The sequence below is a fragment of the Neolamprologus multifasciatus genome, chromosome 17 (genome assembly GCF_963576455.1).
Source record: "Neolamprologus multifasciatus chromosome 17, fNeoMul1.2, whole genome shotgun sequence".
NCBI classification, from domain to species: Eukaryota; Metazoa; Chordata; class Actinopteri; order Cichliformes; family Cichlidae; genus Neolamprologus; species Neolamprologus multifasciatus.
The window spans coordinates 1,678,695-1,701,035 of NC_140455.1; the positions used below are offsets into that span (position 1 = coordinate 1,678,695).

The 22,341-nt window shown below is 42.4% G+C and overlaps 1 protein-coding gene across 2 annotated transcripts in view; it reads right to left on the reverse strand.

Moving 5' to 3' along the window:
- Positions 1-22,341, reverse strand: part of nav3 (neuron navigator 3) — a 265,011-nt gene that overhangs the window by 207,162 nt on the left and 35,508 nt on the right. Inside the window, exon 1 of one of the 2 annotated variants that reach the window (XM_085138222.1) lies at positions 6,717-8,875. The exons of the other annotated variant lie outside the window; for it this stretch is intronic. Coding sequence (XP_084994348.1) covers positions 6,717-6,974 — 258 coding nt within the window. The 5' untranslated portion in view covers positions 6,975-8,875. Of the gene's footprint in view, positions 1-6,716; positions 8,876-22,341 lie in introns of those variants that run through there. 2 annotated transcript variants of the gene reach the window in all.

Here is a 22,341-nt window from a genome sequence, read left to right on the forward strand (position 1 = left end):
GTGTTCCCCTGATCTAAATCCAATTGAGAACCTTTGGGGATGGATGGCAAGGGAAGTTTACAAAAATAGACAACAGTTCCAGGCAGTAGATACCCTTCATGCAGCCGTCTTCACCATTTGGTGAAATGTTCCCACTCACCTCATGGAAATGCTTGCATCAAGCATGCTGCAAGAATTTTTGAAGTGATCAACAATATAAGTGGAGCTACTCATTACTGTAGGGTTTTATATATACAGCCACAAGGAGCACTACCCTCCATGGAGAAGGAGACCAGAGACCAAGATCAAGATAGCACGGAGGGAGGTTAGCCAACTATCGGAGCTGCAGAAAGGTGCGATGAAGAAGGTGTACAGAGAGCTGTCTACGCCTGAGTCCTTGGAAACTGCCAAGCAAAGACTCACAGCCTTGGCCAGCCGCTTGAAGAGGTACACCAGAGAGAATAAACCAGCTGTTCTCCACAGAACCAGCCAAGGTGTACTGTCAGTGGCACAGGAACAATAAGAGAACAGCACCACCAAGGCTGGAGATGGAGCAATACTGAAAGAACATGTGGGAGAAGGATGCAACCAATAACGGCAATGCTCAGTGGCGAGTGGCTCTAACAGCAAACCACAGCAACCTCCCTGAACAGAGTCCAGTAAGCATCACAGTGACAGACATCCAAGAAAGGGTCTCCAGTAAAAGTTGGACAGCACCAGGTCCTGACATGGTTCATGCCTACTGGCTGAAGAAGCTGAGTGCACTCCCTGATGATCTGGCAGTACAAATGAATCGGCCGCTAGTCGATGAGAAACATCCAGAATGGCTAACCGAAGGCTGGACAGTCCTGATTCCCAAGGGTCAGGACGCATGAAGAATTTAAAAAAAAAATCCTCAAATGCACAATTCTGTGTTTTTATTTTTGATGACACAACAAACAAGAGATGAAGATGAACAATTCATGGAACATTTGATTCTCTTGGAACATTTAAGGTTACCTTTGAACTAGCAGAAGGCCTGGAGCAAGTGTATGCGTCCATGTGTGCACGTATGCAAGTGTGTATGTACATGCAAACATGCATGACAACAAGGCATTACTTTGTCATGTAGACATGCATGCACCGTTTCATGCATACAATTAGTGCCATGATTTTCTGCACACAAAATCCTAGTTAAACACCAGAGAAACCTCAAAATGTGGGGAAACAACAGGTTATTGATTGAATTATGAAGCATCAGACAACGCACATCATCATGGAGCCTCAGGTGGGTATAATGTATGATGTCAAGCCTTTTTCTTTGACTAAAGCAATGAATTCCTAACAGCTCTAACACATTTTATTTTCTTAAAATTGTTTAAGACTCACAATAAAAAGTAGCATAATTTGCTTAATCCTGGCTCCAGTGAAGAAAAGAAGCTCAAACCCTCATGCGCTTTTTCATTGCTTTCTTCCAAAAGGTCCAAAAAGTTGTGCAGCGATTCTTGTTTTTCTTGGTGTTTTGGAGGGAGCAGGATGGCTGCACTTCCAGGGGAAGGTATTTTTAACCGGTGTGGCTGCACTGTAAACACCAGCCTCTCTGTGTGTTCTCACTCCAAGATTTAAACACAACGGCCGACAGCAGGCTCCCAGCAGCACAGAAGGCAATGAAATACAGTGTGCAAGACAAAAAAGCACAGAAAGAGGGAGGGAGGGAAGGACAGCACTGGAAAGCATAATATTGTTTCAAATATTTTCCCAATTTCAACCCAAGGGTCATAAGAAATCTCAGCAGCGTGGGGGAATGTTGCAAAAGTGGACTAATGTAAAAAATGTGAGTGAATCACATCAGTGGTAGTTATTCAGCAGCACATTTCATTTCAATTTTGTCACATTTCATGGTTTAATTTGATAATCTTATGGTTCAAAATCATTTGTTAGACTAAAAATCACTGCCATGTTTCCAGCTTGGATCAGGCCTAGTGAGCTGGGGTGGACTCCCCTGTTAACACATTACTTCAGATTGGCTGAACAGACCACAGACTCGTTGACCTTCAACTGCACTGCTGCCACAACTGCAGGGACAATCTACTGCAGAGCTGCAGCTAAAACACCGAGTATGACAAAAAGTGCTGTAACAAACATGGGCTGCAATCTCTCGTTACACATGTAAGTGGTCATTTCATGTCATCTCTCACCCCACTTTACTCAGAAATTGAATATTTTGTGGGTTCCAGTGCAACCTAAAACAATACTGTAATCTTGTCACAGTGTTTTCAAGAATCACCTCTCTTGGTCTTTGTTACTGGAAGAAGTGCTCATCCTGTTTGTTAGTATCCGCACCCCCTTCTTTTCCAGATATGGAGTTCGGCACACAACGAGTCAGACCACCCAATGACTAGAACACGTTCAGACACCCTGCAGAACCGATCTCAGCCAACCTCCCTCCCCTCTACTGGAACAAGCTGGCCTCCCTCTCATTCCCTCTGTTTTCTCTGTTGTTTCAGCAGCGTCAGAGCCACTTGAGGGGTTGAGTGAGAACTGAGTGAAAGCCGGAAAGCCAAAAAAGAGCATGCCTTGACCGCTCACATCCAGGCAGAACCTGCCAGGGTTTGTCAGAGGTTAAATAGGCCAGTGCACAACTACTAAATCTGTAAACTGTAAAAAATCAAATGACATGAAGACAAAGTTTTCTTTTACATGAAAATAAGGGTTATAGTAGATACATTTAATGGTGATAATGAATATTAAACCCAGTTAAAAGTAACTGTTGGTTAATTTTATTATTTTGCCTGCATGCAAGAAACTGGTGTGAAAGTGCCAAATGAATTTGTGCTGCACACGAGACATCGACTTAAAAAACAAAACAAAAAAACATCAATGGCTCGATTGCTTTGCAGATGACTGCCATGCTACTGAAACCTACTGCACACAGACATGAGCCAAAAACTGATGGTAAGAGAGGCAAGAAAACTGAAAAAGAAGACAAGAGAAAGTGACAGTATCAGGGCCACCCACAGAAAAAGGGAGGCTTGTTTACATTCTGCTCACTCAAACTCACCGGACTCTGACCTTATTCCCTAAAGCATCCCATCTTACTTTCACCCATATTATTGCTTAGAGGTTTATCAGGTCAGACCATGAGAGGAGACGCACCAAACAAGAAAAATATACAACAGAACCTGATTATTAGCTGTGTAAAGCAAACACACTGAGGATCAACAGGATGTTTTTTTGTTCTGTAAGTGGGTGCGTGTGTGTGGTGCTCTCTAGCACCAGAAACACTTACATCCTAGGATAACACAACTAACATCACAGGACATCAAAAATAGCAACATGCAACAGTCACCGCTTGTATATACAATGAGCTGCATTTCTGAGATAAAGACACCCTCACACCCCTATTCAGTGTGAGTATTCACTAAGAGAGCGCATGGCAGAGTAGCAACGCTTCAGCTTTAAGGTAACAGGTACTTAAAGTTGTCCGCAAACAAACAAATTCAAGTGCAAGCAAAGCATAAAGGCACGAACAGGCATAGCTTTAGCACCCACATATTTCTTCAAGGATGAATAAACAGAAACCCCATCAGCATTATTAATTTTCCACCCTACCATAGAATCAATAACAAGAGTGTGATGCAATTTACAGCACTACCTCAAAGAGAACCGTAAAATACCAGCTAAATAAGTCTCTGGGCTGTGTGATTTGGACAGCTGCCAAAACTCTAGATGTACAAGATATTTCCCCATCAGTGGTACCAATGCTGACACTTCATTAAGGCTCAGTCGACTCGCATAAACTCGTCACTGAACCCATTCATCTAGCAGTGCCATAGGCAAGGATTGATGTGAACTGTCAGCAGCGAGTACAACAGGAAGAGCTGTATTCTAATCTCAATTGTGGAGGGTTATATGGAAGTACTGTTTGACAGCCCAAAACCATAGGTTGACATGGGAGGTAAGGTGTTGCACAACACTGCTAAAAACACACAACTTTGCACTGCCGCTTGCTTGCATTTGTGAGAACTGAAATTAACTTAAGCTAAGAGCTAAGGAAACATGGGAATTCATAGCATTGCAAGCAGTGAAAGTACTTGAGAAAGAAAGGCTGATCATCTGATGCAATCAGAATCTGTTTCAGTAGACGGCAATTTCTGCCACTCACAGCAAATGTCGTTCAGGTTCTCGCTTTTGCAAAGTTAGCTGTAAAAAGCCCTCCAGCGGCATCATCTACAGTGAATCTAACTTAACTCCTGGTATCTGTAATATATGTACAAAGAGTTATACTAATTGTTCATTTAAATTTAGTGGCAAAATCAGAAGTTCGGAAACGCAGTGGAAAGTAACACACACATACTGTACGCACAGACTTGCAGACACTCCTATGAAATAAGCGTAGACTATTGTGTTGTAGATCCGTGGGGGATTATCCACCTCACAATAAATGCAGACCGAATTAATCCAGCTGACAGTGGCCACAACAGAAACTGGATGAACTAAAATTAACCTTGTCTGAGAAGTTTAATTGTGCCCTTTGCACGCCATTAGACACCCAAGTAACAGCCCGCAACACTTTTGTCCACTGTTTATCACAGATGGAGCGTGAGTGCGGCGGCCTTTCTCTGCCAGAGCTACAAAGTACCTTCAGCTTTGGACTCGGACTATGATTTGTTTTTAGAGGAGCTTGTATTAAGATTCACTTGGACTTCCTTCTTGGCTCTGTCAGTCCTTTTGTCATGGTCATTCTGCTCCAGGAGTAACAATACCAATGGGATATGCTGGACTCTTGGGTTCACGATGACATGTAACACACGTTGTTATTAATGTTTCATTAACATTTATTAAGCAGACAAGTGGAATTTTCCACCACAGCCAGGTGAAATCTTAAACATCGAAAAAAATACTTCCGTCTTTGGGAAACGCCAATCATGTTAGGATGTGCTTAATCTCAGGCAAACAAGCTAACACATGCTGGTACCACTGTATATATGGAGGTGGGGGCTGCATGTGCACAAACAAGCATGCGCGGTACACATATGCATGTGCATACATAGACCTGTGCTTGATCCTGTTTGATAAGAGGACTCTAAATTAAACAGGGGGTGTTGGTTGGAATAATGACAGCATTTACTCCACCTTCTCTCCATTTCTTTTTTCCTCTGGAAGTCCTGAAAGTAAAGCTCTTTAGTGACTACACAACACAATTAGGCAGACTAATTACCCCCTCCATACCACCCATTCCTTACACACACTGACAGGCTGGGGCAGGCAAGTGATTTCTGCCTGCCTACAGGCTTCTCAGGGACAAGGACTATAATATCGTGCGCTGATTGCACTTCATTTCAGGCAGTTTAGCTGATGCTCTGTCCATTAGTCTTGCAAACCTCTAGTGATATGAAGGATGAGGGTCAGAACTGCAGTGCACTTGCAACAAATCTGTCACAGTAGACCTTGTTGTTTATGGAACACTGAATAAACATGAACAAGAACATGTGAAAATATAGAAAGATGTGGGAAACCTGGAGAAATTTCCAAAGCATAAAAAGTAATGGACATTGGCACAAATTAAAATCAACTTCTAAATTCATCTCTTTCGATCTCCAGTCAAAAACAAACAGTGACTTATTGGAGCAAGCGGGAGTCTAGCTGTGTTAACGAGCTGAAAGTCGAGCAGAAGTTGCCGGTTCAGAAGCAGGTTAATGATGAAACACCCCCCCTCCCTACCGCTTTCACAGTCACCCTGCAGGTGACTTCAACTCAATCACAGACACACTGGGAGGATTTAAATGCAGAAGGCGCACTGACCCCTGCTTTAATGCCTTTTGCCCACATTTCTTCAAGATCACGAGGAAGATCAGCAGTGTTGTTCAGTATCAGAGAAAACAAAATTCACACTTAAGGAGTCACTTTTTTGTCTGTCAGGAAATCACGTAGCGGTAAAAAGAATCAAAAGCCGGTGCAGGGAGGGGGAGAGATCAACTAGCTAAACAGGAAAGCTTCACTTTGCGCTCATGCGGCTCTGGATGTGGGATGGGCTGAGGCTCTGCTGAAGCTATTTGGCGGGGAGTTTTGAAAACGGCTTCCTTCTCAGGATACACCAGCCCCACCTTCACTGCTCCAGTTTGAGCCAAACATTTTTGCAAAAGGGAAAGAACTTGGAACAGCCTTGATCTTGCATGGTGAAGCACTTAACAAGACTATCTGAATCTATTATTCATCGACAGCACTTTGATGCAGCTGGACGTATTAAGAATATGCTCTGAGAGCAGGGGGACAACACCAGTAATCTATCTGAATTATTATCCTGCATGAGCGCGTACACACAAACCATGTTCCTCTAATCCTCTGGCCTACTACAGTAGCTTATGTCTCCATAGACGAGCTGATCAGGAATTTCAGATTTCTTGACAAAATGCACATACAAATGCCTGAATACCTACAACATTTCTCGTCCGCTACTAACACACCTTACACACACACACATTTTTAAAGTGTATGGAAACTAAATGGGCAGCAGAATGAGGTAATACACTGCCAGCAATACATTACTCATCCAGTTTCCCTTCTTGGTTGATGACCCAAAGCTGGCAAAATCATCCCACCAGCGCACACATGATTCACTGCTGTGTGCTTGAGCTCTGTTTCAGAGCTTGAATGACACCTGCTCAGAGAGACAGTCTCTTCTCTGACACCTGTGTCTCCGAGTGTCACTACAACCTGCACACATAGCTGCTAACAGTCTGTCCATCTCCACTAACCTTGCAGATCTTGCTCTCCTCCGTCTCGGCTTTGGACTTCCCTTCTGGGCTCTTCTCTCGCTTGTAATCAGACTTGACTGACAGCTGGCATGAGAGCCCCGGGGCACCTTCGTTTGTCCTGAGTTCCTGCTGTCGGGCCATGTAGCCCTGCGAGGTGGCTGCTCTGACCGCGCTAGGGATGGGGAGAGCGGTGTGCACTGGCTTCGTGCCCACTGCAGAGGGTTGCCTAAGCTTGGAAGCTACGCCAACTACCGGCATGGCAACAAAAATAATAACAGACAAGTAGAAGACAGGTTAAAAAAGAAGAAGAAGACGAAAGGGAAGCAAATCTGCAGTGTCTCCTTCTGATGCGTGGCCCACGACGGGAAGGAAAAACAACAAAAAAGAAAATTAAAAATTAAAAATTAAAAAAAAACCAGCAGTTGCCTCTCAGACCGAGAGGAAAGCAACTGCGCTCATTCTGTAGCCTACAGCCAGCAGGACTCACAGAAACTGAGAAGGCTTCTCCTTCCTCTCGTTCACTCCCTCCTCCTTCTCCTCCCACAAGCAACTACATTCCCTCCTCTTCCCCTGCGCTCGCTCTCTCTCTCTGTCAGAAGTGTACCACAAAGTCAGCCAAAACTGTTCAAGGGGGCGTGAACTCCTCTGGAAGATATAACCACCACTCAGCAAAATGGTGATTACAGAGACCTGGCTGAGCGTGCATGTGCGCTCCCAGAGAGAACTGTCAAGACAGCTCTCTCTCGCTCTGTCCCCCCCACCATCCTCGGACTTTCTGAAGCCAACAAATAGACTTTCTCTCTGTCAACATGTGGAGCTGGCCCTTCCTTTGATGAGAAAAATAATCAGACAAACAAACGTTAGGATTGTTTTTTGGTGGAATAAAAAGAGTTATACACAAGGAGGAAATCCAACAGAGAGAAAGAAATTGATTATTTCTGTACTAACAGTTGTAAGAAAAAAAAACAAGTTTTTTAAAACAGATTTTTGGCCAGGTACCACTTAACTATTGCTACTCAGCTGCTTTATACTGAGAAAGAAGTGGACTCTCTTTCTCCCACAGCTGCTCAGCCACATTCACTGTTTCTCTTTCTCTTTGGGCTATCTGAGTGTACTCGTTTTACGAGGTGCGAGACGTTTGTCAGCAGTGGCAAGAAACTTTTGGTTACAAGCAGAAACAGACACTGACATGCGGGCTGCGCTAAACAGTATTAGGTACCGGGTTACTGTTTTAGGCACTTAAAATAGAGGACAACGAACAGCAGGGCCAGTCTTTGCCTTTAAAACAGCACCGATCTCCTTGCAGTTCAGAACAGCTTTGAAAACTTGGTTATTTCTGCCCTTTTATTCAGTCACTGATTGGCAGATATCATCTGCCACAATGCACATATGATTATGAGTGTTGGGCCAGTACATGTCAACTAGGGCTGGGAGATATATCGAGTTTTTAAAAAATATCGATATATTTTCATACGAGATATAAGATGTGGCAATATCCTTTATATCGATATAGTCTATGTTAAGTTATAATTATACTTGTAGAGCCACAAGTTTGCCTCTCTTTCATCCACTTTTGTCTCTACGCAACGTTACTCGGCCTCGCCTCTCCTTCACTGAACACAACTTCCCCCTCCTCCCCCATAGCTTCACCTGCAGGCAGCGACAAGATGGACACGGCAAATCTCCGTTAGCGAGTTGTGGGGCTGGACGGCGTCAATGTGTTAGCGAGCTAACCGCGCTAACGAGCTAACCATGCTAACGACATGCAGCCCACAGGGGCTGCACGGGCTAAAATCCCTTCATTTTCTCAAAAGTCGACAGCGCGCTTTATGTATGAATTCTGGTTGTGCTTACTGACCGCGAACCGATTTTAGGTGGTACACGGCGCTCAGCAATCTGTCAAAAAATGTTTTAGTACGACTTTGGTAAGCTACGGAGATGCAGGTCTACAGAAACAGATCTAAAGTTGATATTATTATTACTCTTTTGTAAAAACAGATCAAATAAAACTGATGTAGGAAGGCAACAGAAAAGTTGCAATGCTGCTCCAGATGCCACACAGCTGGTTTTAAGCTGTGTGAAACAAGAAACAGGCTCCTTCAGTGTCCAGTGTGGTGGAGAACAACTGACTCCACCATTTAGAAAAACTGTATTTGGTGTGTTTCTCTATAATAATAATAATAATGGATTGCATTTATATAGTGCTTTTCGGGGGCCCTCAAAGCGCTTTACTATCACCATTGTCCTCTTGGCAAATGGATTTCAGCCACACTTTAGTGTTACCGTTGATTTAGTCTGTAACATTACAGAAATGAGTAAGGGCAGGATTAATGCAGGACAGACATAAATCTGTGTGAGAGAAATTCTTCAAAGACTACGATGTAGTTTTGGTCTGTATGTGCCTCCACTTGGACTGCGTGACACAATATGACACAGAGCTTTTTTTCTCCCCGTTTTGCTGAAGGATCTCTGCTCTGTGAGACACATAAAAGGGAGTGAAAGTTTTATGTGGAAAGGCTGCGTCTGGTTCAGTTTAGAGAGGCGAGGAGATGCGCTGCAGTCAGAGGGGCACATTGCGGTGTCATGGCTAACCGGAACTTTTTAACACGGCATCGTCCAATAAAAAGGGAAAGTGAGGAAATGCAAACACAGGCCACAAATGTGACCTTGTCACAAAAATTACAACATGTCAAAAGCTACCTTTCTCCAGCAGAGCTGCAGACTCCATACACTCCCTTTCTGCTTGGTCAACAATAGCGAATTTGAGGGTAGGAATTTACTAAAAATGGCCCGATTATTTTTACACACCCTTTTTTCCTCTTCCATTTGGCTTTGAATAGCTTCAGTACTTTTGACAGTCAATCGCCTTGCCTAATAGGGACTCTGCTTCCCCCAGCTCAGAATAGCGCCAGCTACTCCAACATGTTTTTAATCATGCACCAGGGGCTGTCATGACAAGCCTGAAACAACAGGATACCACGTGAATGAGTGGCGTAAGTCCAAGTCTAGACTCCAACTGCTGCTGCCTGCCAGGTTGCACGAATCGGAGCGCATCTGGCAGGTATCCAACTCTCCAGGACAGACTGGAACTGTCAGGGAATCCGTATCTGATGAGGTCTCTTCACAGGGGTGCTGAAACAAGCCCAAATGAAACCTCGGTCAAGTCTTAAGAAAACCTCTCACTTCCTTCTGGTTCTTGTTGGTTTCTGGAGGTAATCACCGTGCACTGCAAAATCATTTCCCAGTGAGAGAAAGCTATTCAGGTTCCTACAGGTAAAAGAACTGCTGCTGTAGTGCTGAATGTTCCGTGTTTAACAAACGTGAAATCTCCCAAAGTCAACATGAGCAAAGCAAATCTCAGGTTAACACAAACCCATCCAGGAAGGTCAGCATCCTTATGTTTGGGTACCAGTGGCAACCACTTCTGTAAAAACAGTGTAACAGCCAACTTTGTCAAGGTTGAAAAGGGAAGAGGGGAATCTAAAGTGATGAATGATTAATATTATTAAAAAGATGAGACTTCTTATGCTGCAATTTATGTGCTAAACCTTTGATGACTTGGTGTTTCTTAACTTTATTTAAAGACCACATTCATCCCAATTTTAATCAAAATGAATGCCAAGTCCAAACTCAAAGAACCCACACCACAATACCCATTATTTATCAAGACCAAAACATGGTATCAAAGAAAGATCCTTTTCCACATGTTAGAGCAGCGGTCTCCAACATTTTTTGCGCCACGGACCGGTTTATGCCCGACAATATTTTCATGGACCGGCCTTTAAGGTGTCGCGGATAAATACAACAAAATAAAACCAGTACTGGTACCGAAAAAAAGAAAATTTATTCATAACACACGTGAAAAGACCCAGGAAAACCGAGTAAACGATAAAAACGATAACAAAATAACGCTGAAAACCGATAAAAACCCTGAAAACTATACATTTCACACGTGAGCCTCAACTCTCGCGGCCCGGTACCAAACGACTCACGGTACCGGTCCGAGGCCCGGGGGTTGGGGACCGCTGTGTTAGATGACCGCACAAATTCCTCGACATTTAAGCTCCACGGGCTTTTCTGAGAAGCCCCCCGCTTCAATAACTCCCAGAAAATAAGCCAAACAACAACATAAAACCTCGTGTCCATCCTGATGTGTATCAAAAGTCCAGGCAGCTGGTGCTGTAATGGTGTGGTATCTCTGTACTTGGCACACATTTGGCCCCTTAGCACCAAATATGAATGAATAGTATAGCTGACGATGTCCCAAATGCAAGATTCACAGCCTATTGTTACGCTGGTCTACTCAAGGTGTCGCGCGAAATCTCCGGAGAGGAGGCAGACGGTGGAGGTCGCAGACAAGGAGGGAGTGATGAAAGCTTGGAGGTCGACTGTACCAACCATCTCTACACAGTACATGCAACAGCTAAAAGCAGTATCATGCTATTATCCCACACTTGTTGCTCTCAAACAGGCAATTTGTGACACATTAACCTGGTGCTGTGTGCAGTTGGGTGCACTCAGCCCCTCTTGGCAATAACTGTTCTTGAGTTGATGTTTAGACCTACACTTCCAGCTGGAGATTGATGCTGATCTCCTCAACATTCAGGTCAAACTTTGAGTGAACGGACTACTGCTGGAAAACAAAACAAGGGTGGCAGCATTTTAGTCAGTAAAAATAATATATAGTTCTGAGTTATGGAATAATTAATGACGTGTTTATTATCTCTTTGAGGAAATGGGTGGATGGCTAACCAATACTGATTGTTGTACGTGGTTTAGAGGAAAGATACCACCCACGGTCACATAACGTCAGCACTGGAGTTGTGCTATAGCTGTGAAAACAAACACGCCGGGGCACTAGAGATAAGAGGGGTCAAACACCTTCCTACCAACCCAGCATGCACGCACACACAGTTTAAATACAACTCCCCCAGGGAGGCTAGATAGATAGTCACGCACCTGGTGCTGTCAGCACTCTCAATGCTATCAGTCAACCGCACATGAGACAACATGGAAAATAAAACAAACACATGCTGGCACACACACACACACACACACATCCATAGTGTCTTAATGAACGGCATGTGCCATTGATGTACATCAAGGGTCAGCCAGGTAGAAATAAACACGCATTTGCTTTCTCTCACTGCTTAAACATTTACAAATAGATTCCTGCTCCTCAATCAACCTTTGGCTTCTCCGCAGGCAACCATCCAAGCAAAAAAAAAAAAAGAAGAAGCACGCATTCAACTAAAAACAATCGAGCATCATGGGAAAACCTGTTTCCCACAGGTCTTCATATTCAGTTGTGAATTGCTGCCTGGATATAATGTTTTCAATAAGTTTTGAATATGAACCCCAGATGTAAACAAAGTGGCTCTGCGACTATGTGCCAAACAGCTCTCAACTAGATTGTAAGTCCAAATGTATGACCTTCATTATCATGTGAACATTTTTTTTTAAATTGCATTGAACCTACGTACTCAAAATAAACAGAATGTAATTCAATTCAATTCAATTTTATTTATAGGCGCCAATTATTGGAAGGTAAAGACCGTATAATAATACAAAGAAAACCCCAACACCTATGCCAAGCAGTTGGTGATAGTGGAAAGGAAAAACTCCTCTTTAACAGGAAGAAACCTGTGACAGAACCAGGCTCTGCTGTGAGCGGGAGGAAGAACAAAACAACGTGTCATTAGTGTCGCTTTGACAGTGCATCTTATTTCACTTGCTTTTGAGTGAAAAAGAGTCATTTGCAACTACAGCTGTGAGATGTATTCATGAAAATCTTTCCTCTTCAAATGCAAAACGTATCTTAGAAATATACTTAATTAGGGATGCAACGATACCAAATTTTTCAAACCGATACGATACCGATACCGGATCTGAGTACTTGCCGATACAGAGTAGAGATGGACCGATCCGATATTACGTATCGGTATCGGTCCGATACTGACCCAAATTACTGGATCGGATATCGGCGAGAAATAAAAAAATGTAATCCGATCCATTAAATATCAAAAAAGCACCTCACAAAACTTGCTACGCGGCATAACTCGGCTCATAACCGTAGCACGTAGCAGCAGTGTGCATCACGTGATAGAGCCCCTGTGTGTATTTGTAGCCTTGCTAGCAAACCAGCATTTCATCTATGAGAAATGCTGGTTTGCTAGAAATGCTAGAAATGCTGCTGCTACTTCAATCGTGAAACTGATTAATGATCAGCTGATCGGCTTTTCTGTCGCGAGTCCGTCTCTCTTCTTAGTTTTTGGCCCACTTCTCACCAGAAAGAGGAAACCAGCGGCTGAACAACAGCAGCATGTTTAAGCTTGATAAGCTGTTGTTAGAATTTATTTAATATTATTTCTACACCAGGATCTTTTTCTACGTAGCTGACGGCTGGTAACTGTGCAGGGGCGGATCTAGCAAAGTTTAGCCAGAGGGGCTGATAGGGCATGAACAGGGAAAAGGGGGCACAAAGACATACTTTTCTTTCTTATTCTCATTTAAAATATCTAGTTTTTAATAAATAATTATCTGACTCTTACACCCAAAGTTTTAATCTTGTGTAAAATATATAGAAGTCCATTACTGTATATAGTAACTGTTAAGTCTAATATACCCTAGTAAGCTATAGTACTTTTTCCTTTGGGAAGATACCATCTGTGCAGTCTGCAATTCTGTTGAAGAAAGATGTTGAATCTATTTAATTATTCTTGAAAAATAATTTATTTTTGTGCATTTTCCCCCTGCATCAAATTAAATTTGATTACATCGATTAAGCATCATGAGGTGGAGGGTGGTTCCCTATTTTTTATTTTTTTTGCTAGGAGTTTGCAACCCTATTAGTTAGGTTGCTTAAAATTTCTTCTAAGTACTCTTTAAAATACCAGAATAGGGAGGATGGAGCAGGTTTAACTTTATTAGATTGATCAGTGTTGCTGAACTATGACATATTTTGGACGCAGTGTATTTTTTACATACAGGTATAACAGAATAGCTTTAGTGTTGTTATTTATTTAAACTTGAGTATAAACTTATACAAAATGCAGCAAGATATTAAAAAAACGTTTTGTTGATTAAAAAACACACTATATCGGATTCATATCGGTATCGGCAGATATCCAAATTTATGATATCGGTACCGGTATCGGACATAAAAAAGCGGTATCGTGCCATCTCTAATACAGAGTACAAAAAACGATAGTTCTACCACACACACACACACACACACACAATTAATTGGAAGACAGGTTTTATTATGGGGTGGCTGTAGCTCAGGAGGTAGAGCAGGTCACCTGCTGATCGGAAGGTTGGAGGTTTGATCCCAGGCTCCTCCAGTCTGCATGGCAAGTATCCTTGGGCAAGATACTAACCCCAAGTTGCTCTCCGATGCCTCTATCGGAGTATGAATGTGTGTGAGTGTAGTTAGAAAGCACTAAGTATAGATAAAGTGCTTGTGAGAAGGGGTGTGACTGGGTGCATGTGGCGTGTTGTATAGAGCGCTTTGAGTACTCCGGGAGAGTAGAAAAGCGCTATATAAGAATCAGTCCATTTACCATTTACCATTTATTATATTCCCTGCCGATAAAAAATAAAATCTTAATAAAAATGACCACAAAAAAATTTCAAGTGAAAAATAAGCACTTCTGTTAAATTATTACAGAGTCTCCACATTGTAATTTTACAAAATATCACTGAACTATTGGCACTGTCCCGAGCTTTCAGAATAATAAATAAACACTTCTGTTTAGAATAAAATAAATACAAATTAGGTTTGAGAATAAAATAAACTTTTAAATTATTGCAGAGTGTCCATATTGTAAACAAACAAACAAAATAATAATTATTAAATAAATAATAAAATATAAAAAATTATAAAATAAATAATAAATAAAATAATAATTGGCCCCCTAGTGGCCAATCTAAAAAACTACAACAGAAATGACAAGCCACCCTCTGATTAATGAAATAAGTTGGTATCGGTTAACTTTTACGAGTATGAGTACACACACATTTTACAGTATCGGCCCCGATACCCGATACCAGTATCGGTATCGGTGCATCCCTATACTTAATGTTCTATAGAATAGAAAACTACTTTTCTTGGTTACTGGATGGCAAAGTCCTGCATTTTGTTGCTCATCAGATCCTTCTGATTGTTGAAGGAAACAACATCTTTGATGAATTTCAGTCGAAACCATAGCACTAAAATAGCTTAGTTCATTATTATTACTGATATTCTTATGAGCTTGGGTAAGGGTGAAACTTCCATTTTAGCCCTGCTTGAAATATCTGCAGCTTTCGATATCGATGATCATGCAAGTTTTATTAGCAGACAGCAAATCTGGGTTTTCTTTATACTTATGTAACAGATACTTCAGAATTCATTAATCAATGCATGTCCTCATCTGCACCCCTTGTATGTGGATCCCCCAGAGCTCAATCCTTGAACCAATTCTGTTTTCCTTATACATGTTACCCCTGGGGCCATCCACTGAATGTTTGCATCCTCAGCAGCTCGTCTGTAAAGCATAAAGCCAATTTAGCTTTTTAGGTTTGGGGCAGGGAGTAAGGCATGTTTGAGGCATGGTGGAATTTGAAAAATGTCCTCTTTCAGGACTGCAGTTATAAACAAGACATTAAGTGTAGGTTTGATTAATTAAAAGTGATTAAGGCTTCCTGAATTCCTCTCTCAGTCATGCTGCTTGAATTGGCATGTGGTGGGCTAAGAGCTCTACTACAATGAGGACTAGAGTGAAAGCAGGCATGTGGAGCAGCAGGATTTCCCCAGCACTCCAGTCGGGACAATTCTGGCTCTTCCTGTTCCTCTAGTTAAAGGGGCCACTGTGGCTTTTTTTTCACTTCTTCATTTCTCACTTGGACATTCATTTATTTACTTTTTCATTATCAGGGGCAACACTCACCACTTTATTCCCTCATATGCATTTTTTCATATTTAGTCACATGTATCTCTCCCTTACTGACTTACTCAACCTTTCCTTACTCACTACCAGAGATGGGCAGTAACGTGTTACTTGTAACGCGTTACTGTAATCTGATTACTTTTAAGGTAACGAGTAAAGTAAGGGATTACTATCGCAAAAACGGTAATTAGATTACCGTTACTTTCCTGTAGGAACGCTGCGTTACTGCGTTACTAAAACCGTGATTTTTTGCAAGAATGTCTCATGACAGTGACGTAAGCGAGTGCGACGTTTGTGACAACAGCTGTGTGCAGATCAACAATGGATCATATATCGAGTGCGGAGAGAGTATGAGCGTGCAGCGTTTAAAGCGTGGAAGTACTGACCTTACTTTGAGTTTGATTCCATAAAAAGTGACAAAAACATTAGTGTCCGTTGTGCGTGGGAAGAAAACTTCTTTTTACAGCGAAAACCCCCCCCCCCCTAAACAAGCACCAAGTAGCTACGATGTAATGGGAAACTCACAGAGAAACTCGCGGATTCTTCCACTGACCGCTGCACACCTGCACCAGGGTAAACCTCCGCCTACCCCACTCCTGCTTTACAGGTGAAAATAGAGCAACAGGACCGCTAGTCTTTGACTTTATTTATTTTCTGCTGTGTTTTACTTGCATCTATTTGAAAGACTGAGTGTAAACACACACAAAAAAAATTTTATGTGCTGGAATGTGCAGAAAATAGGTTTAAATGTTAAACTAATTTCTTCCAGTCAGAGAATGTTGCAGATAATTACATTTTTGCTTGATGCATAAAGTTAAAAGATTAAAACTAATAAAACAAGTTTTAAAAAGAGACTTTTCCATTTGATTACATTTTGTATGATGATTATGCAGAAAAAGTAGAATTGGGCTGAAAGATCTATCACTTTATCACCTATTCAGTTTGTAAATCGTGTTTTTAAAAAGTAACTAAGTAACTAAGTAATTAATTACTTTTGAAAATAAGTCATCAATAAAGTAACGGGATTACTTTTTTGGGGAAGTAATCAGTAATTAGTTACTGATTACTTTTTTCAAGTAACTTGACCAACACTGCTCACTACTCAATATCTGACTTTCAACAGATGAATGTAGTTTATTCTGTTAATTCTGGGAACCACTGTGCTTCACTTAAATATGCACTTGCTCAGTTATTAATTTAATATGCTGAATGCTTTCGCTGGCATTCACATTGACTCACAATCATTCTCTCGCTCTGTTGGATCGTTCCCTCTGTTGCTCCATCGTCCTCTGATGCAACGATATCAAAGTCCCCTTGGAAATGTTACTGAATGGATTGCGCTGGTCCTGTAACACACACTTTCTGAGGTCAGTGTTTGGATTCAGATTAATGGCGAGAATGTTGGTGAATGTGAAAAGAGTCACTGACACCAGTCTTGATTTCTTTCTCATTGTGTTGTATGAGTGAAAGCAAAACATCATTCTTCTCCTATGACACAGAGAAACTGAGGGAGGAGGCAATAACAATGCATCACTTTAACGCAGTTTCTTCTACGTGCTGGGATATTTACAGTGGCCCATAACTGCTATGTAATTTTTCAAAGACAAGCTTATGCTATGAAGAGAAAATTTACCATATAAAAAGCTCTTTTGGGTGACATTTTTAATAGTATAGCGTCCTCACTGTCATATTATGGCATGTGCTCTTTGTCCTGTCAAACGCAAATACTCCAACCTTCCCACTAAGCTTCACCCACCTCCCGTTTATAAAAAAAACCCCATCCACTTTCTTGTCCTTATTGTAGAACATGTTCCTCACTTCTCTTTAGTAAAAACTTTCATTTTTTGTTGCCAGGTTGGTGTAAATCAATCCCACTGATGAACATCACATTCCTTTCCCTGGAGATTTGTATGGTTTTCCCCACATCCACCCCACATCTTGATGTTTCCACTCTTGTCAAAGACTTGTATCCTCACTGAATCTTGGATTTCACAGCTGGGGATGATAAAGTGCTGAAAGGGGCTCTTTCCTCTAAAACAACAAGCAGCTAAGGGAACGTGGATGTGCTCTAAATTCTGGATTATGCTGGAGTGACGATGGTGCTGCCTGATCGATGGCACCAGCAGTGTTGGGAAGGTTACTTTTAAAATGTATTCCATTACAGATTACAGAATACATGCCCCAAAATGTATTCTGTATCGTATTCCGCTACGTTACTCAATGAGAGTAACGTATTCTGAATACTTTGGATTACTTAATATATTATCATGCTGTTTACAACTACATGAATGTACTATTGCTGTGATTTATTACTGTTACTGAAGGTCCGCGGCTCCGAACCGTAGTAAAGGGACCTCTGGCTAATACGGTGGGTTCTGTGTCGGGCTCATAGCCGAAAACTAGCTTTACCTTGTTGTCTGGGTCAACTTTGCTAGTAAGAGACAGAGAGAGGCGTTGAAAGGCTGCTCCAACAGAACTTATTGTTTTTGGAGGAAAACACGAACACGGTGTACAGTCGAGTCTTAATAGCTTACTTACAACTGGGCTCGTCAGGCTCTCTTCTTGGCTGCAGTGGTTATTATTATATTTACATGCTTCCAGCTCCCGTTTTTGCTCGGTGACAGCTCGTACTTTTCCTTTTTCTCCCTCCCTCGCTCACAGACACATAACGTGTATGGCAGTCCATTCTCCCTGCAGCACGGACTACACTGCCTATGATGCTACATTCTTTAGAGCTATACCTGTAGCATTCTGCCTGTTAGCTTAGCACAACAACAACAAAAAGGCCTCTCTCACCCAGGAAACACGCAGAGCGAGAGCGTCACCCTGTAACCATGGCAACCGTAACGCTGCCGCCTGGAACAACAGAACGTAGCTGTCAAACAAAACCCAAACAGTCCTGACCCGCCACAATATGAAACAGGGAAGTACCGCCGTGTAATCCATTTATTTCAACAAAGTAACTGTATTCTAAATACCACCTTTTTAAACGGTAACTGTAACGGAATACAGTTACTCATATTTTGTATTTTAAATATGTAACGGCGGTACATGTATTCCGTTACTCCCCAACACTGGGCACCAGCATACAGAGATTCATGAAGCGCAATAAAGTAAAAAAAGAAAAGAAAAAGAAGAATAACTAAACAGTTAATTTGTTTTTCTTTTCTTTTCTTTTTTACTAATGCTACATCAGAGCTAGAACAACCAGAGCTAAGGAAGCCAGTCCAGAATTAAAATAGGTGGCTACTAGCAAATCTAATTTATCTAATCAAGCTACAAGACTGTTGTGGGGAAATGCAATAAAAAGGCCAGAGGAAATTCGACTAATACAACACCAACATGATACAAGAAGAATCAGGGAATACTTCGGCATTGAACATTAAAACGCCTCACCTTGGTGCATCTCTCAGCACATTACAGTAAGCTGACAACAGCATGAATGTGTCTTATCTTGATCATGGTTGACATAATAAATGGAATGTAGAGAAACTTGGCTCTTCACTGTCTTTCACAAATGATTTTACTGTTATTCAGGTTGTTGATAAAACACAAGCTCAAGTGTCTTTTCCTGCTCAAGATCTCAGCTATTTCTAAACCACATGAACCCACGGTGACCAGGTGTCACAAACCTTGACAGTAAATCCACTTTTGTAACTGGTTTCCTGCTAACTACCTCATTAAAAACAGCCCATAATGTGTGACAAGACTAGATTTCCCATTGTAGCATCAATCAACAGAAATGGTTCCACCTGATTGTTATTAAGGGGGCGACTTTGCAGCATTAAAAGGCATATTTGTAGCTTGGTACAAGAAAATGTGACCTCTGTGGAGAGCTTCACTTTTCACAATAGCTCAGTAATGTATGCAGATGAGCACAGTTATGGGACTGTAGTTACACTGAACTGTAATAGAGATTTGTTGAATGGAAGCCAGCTGGAATCTGCCAGGCCATATTCATTATGTCAAGACAGTAAACTGGACATCTTCACTGGGTGTGTGTGTGAATGTCGATGGGTTTGGTGTCTCTTGTAGCATTCCTAATGGATTACCTGACTAACATTAGGGCTTGCTGTATTCACTGTTCTGTTACCTAGCACTAAGTAGCAAATGTGTATGTCTGTCTGTGTCTGTGTGACTTTGGTGTGTGCGTGTGGTTTGTGGCTCAGGAATTATGTGTTGCCGTCTCTCCCTCGGTCTGAGAGGGACCCACAGCGTACCGGTAAGGTGCCAAGGGGGTATACACCAGGCTATGGTGATCCATCAAACCCTGGTTCGGCCTGGGCCGTTTCCCACTAGAGCAGTTTTGTGATGACACCCTATGCTTAGCCTTGAACCAAGTGATTGAACTGATGGTCACATGGTGCACCCTCCTGACACAGCGCTGACCTACCCGCATGTTGTACTAAATAAAGATAGACATATCAAGTGAGCCTTGACACTCGTATGCAAGCAGAACACACCTAGTTGTTGATGCTAAAAAGCTGCCGGGAAATTATTTTCCAGGCAGCTCACTATAAGCCAATGGTGTGCATCCTGGCTGGAATGTCAGCTGGTGAACCAGCCGGCCAATCCAAAAGTGACTTTGCGCTCACTACCATTAATGGACGTCCTATTTGAGTGCATCGACGTGGATCTCTTTCGGCCATCTCACCGGAGTGCCCACAGATATCGCTTTGCATTATTTCTGATGGATTATGCTCGGTGATACCCCGAAACAGTACCTCTGCAAAGAGTGTGGTGCACACACACAGGTCATCTCCCAAGTCGTTTATGTCTTGCACACTAAAAGAGCTGTACGAATTACTGGGCATTAAATCTATTCGTACCAGTGACTACCACCCTCAGACTGGTTGATGGAGTCACTGAATAACACCTTCACGTCCACGATTCGTAAGTTTTACAAGGATGAACATAATTGGGATCGCTGGTTAGACTCTGTTGTTTGCAGTATGAGAGGTGTTCCAGGCCGCCACAGGATTTTCTCCCTTTGAGTTGCTGTTTGGCAGAAAGAAGCGGGGGGTGTTGTACCTAATTAAATAAAACTGGGAGGAAGGTCCAATCCCAGCTAAAAATTAAGTTCAATATGTTCTGGACCTGAGAGCAAAGTTACACACGTTGGGGAGGTTTTCACAAGAGAATCTGCTCCAGGCCCAGCAACATCAGCAGCACTTGTACAACAGAGTACTAGACTCAGCCCCACATCTACAACACCTTTTTGCAGATATGTTCCCTGCCTGGTCGTACAACACTCATAGAGGATCATTTGGAAACACGCCCTGGTGTGAAGGTGCATTCACGGCCCTACAGGTTACCTGAACATAAAAGACAAATTGTTCAGAAGGAACTGGCTGAAATGCTAAAGCTGGGAGTAACAGAAGAGCCACAGAGTTCATGGTGTAGCCCCATAGATATTGTAGTGAAGAAAGATGGCAAATGGTAACTGGATGGATTCTTATATAGCACTTTCCCACTCTCCTGGAGCACTCAAAGCGCTTTATACAATATCCCACATTCATCCATTCACACAAGCACTTTCTTTGATGCTTTTTAGTGCTCCCTAGCTAACAGGTATTCACAGATATTGCTGCTGCCTGTTTTGATTGTCCACAGTGACACCTTGCCGGAGCATTTGCAGCAGGTAGCCGATGTCCTGGAGTCCCTGAGCCAGGCGGGGCTCAGTGCTAACCTGGAGAAGTGTCCGGTTAGATGGAGGGATGTACATTACCTGGGCTACTACTTGGGAAGCAGACAGGCGCACCCTCGGATAAAACAGAAACGACTCCCTCCTGCCCCCAAGACAAAAAAAGAGGTGAGGCAGTGGGGCTGGCTGGTTACTACCACCGGTTCGTGCCCAGCTTTGCTGACCAACCCTTTGACTGATCTCACTTGAAAGGGTGCCCCAGATCTGGTCCAGTGGACGGAGCAGTGCCAGGCGGTGTTCGTGCAGGTGCAGAAGACTCTCTGTGGGGAACCCCTGCTCTCCACTCCTAACCTTTCCCTCTCTTTTATTCTGCAGATTGATGCCTTAAACAGAGGACTGGGGGCACTTTTGTCCCAACAGGTAAGGGGGGGTTGACCGCCCTGTGGTCTACATCAGCAGAAAACTTCTTGCAACACAGTGTGTATCGTGTCCTTTGTGTGCTACAAAAATTTAAAAATTGCATAGTGATGGCCATATTTTATATTGTCTGCAATTATGGCCGATTTACAGCCATCACACTGTACATAGCAGCATAGAAAAACTTTCCTTTAAGCTGCCCCGAGATTTCCATACAGCAGAGGCATCAATATAAGAAAAACTCAAGCCAGACATGATGGGTATTCTGCTCCCCAGGAGATAGACGAAGGTCTGAATCAGCAGCAGGGAGTCCACTTCTACAGCACTTTCAAGCTCTTTAGTATCCTCATTACCCCACTGGATTATGTTAATATGGGTAAAATGCAGATAAGTTCCCTGTGCACACCTACTACCATAAATTCTTCCGAAAACTTTGGTGTAGGGATCATAGTATAAGCATTCGGCACCATATCATCACTACAGTCAATGTCTTTATAATATCAATAAAGAGAGCTTATTTGAACCTGATAAGTGTTTGCTAAACAACAGACAAATGTTCTGAATCCCTTATTAACTAGCTTAAGCCTCATTACTTCTGCTAGAGCACACACAGCTTTTGACCTCCATCCCCTAG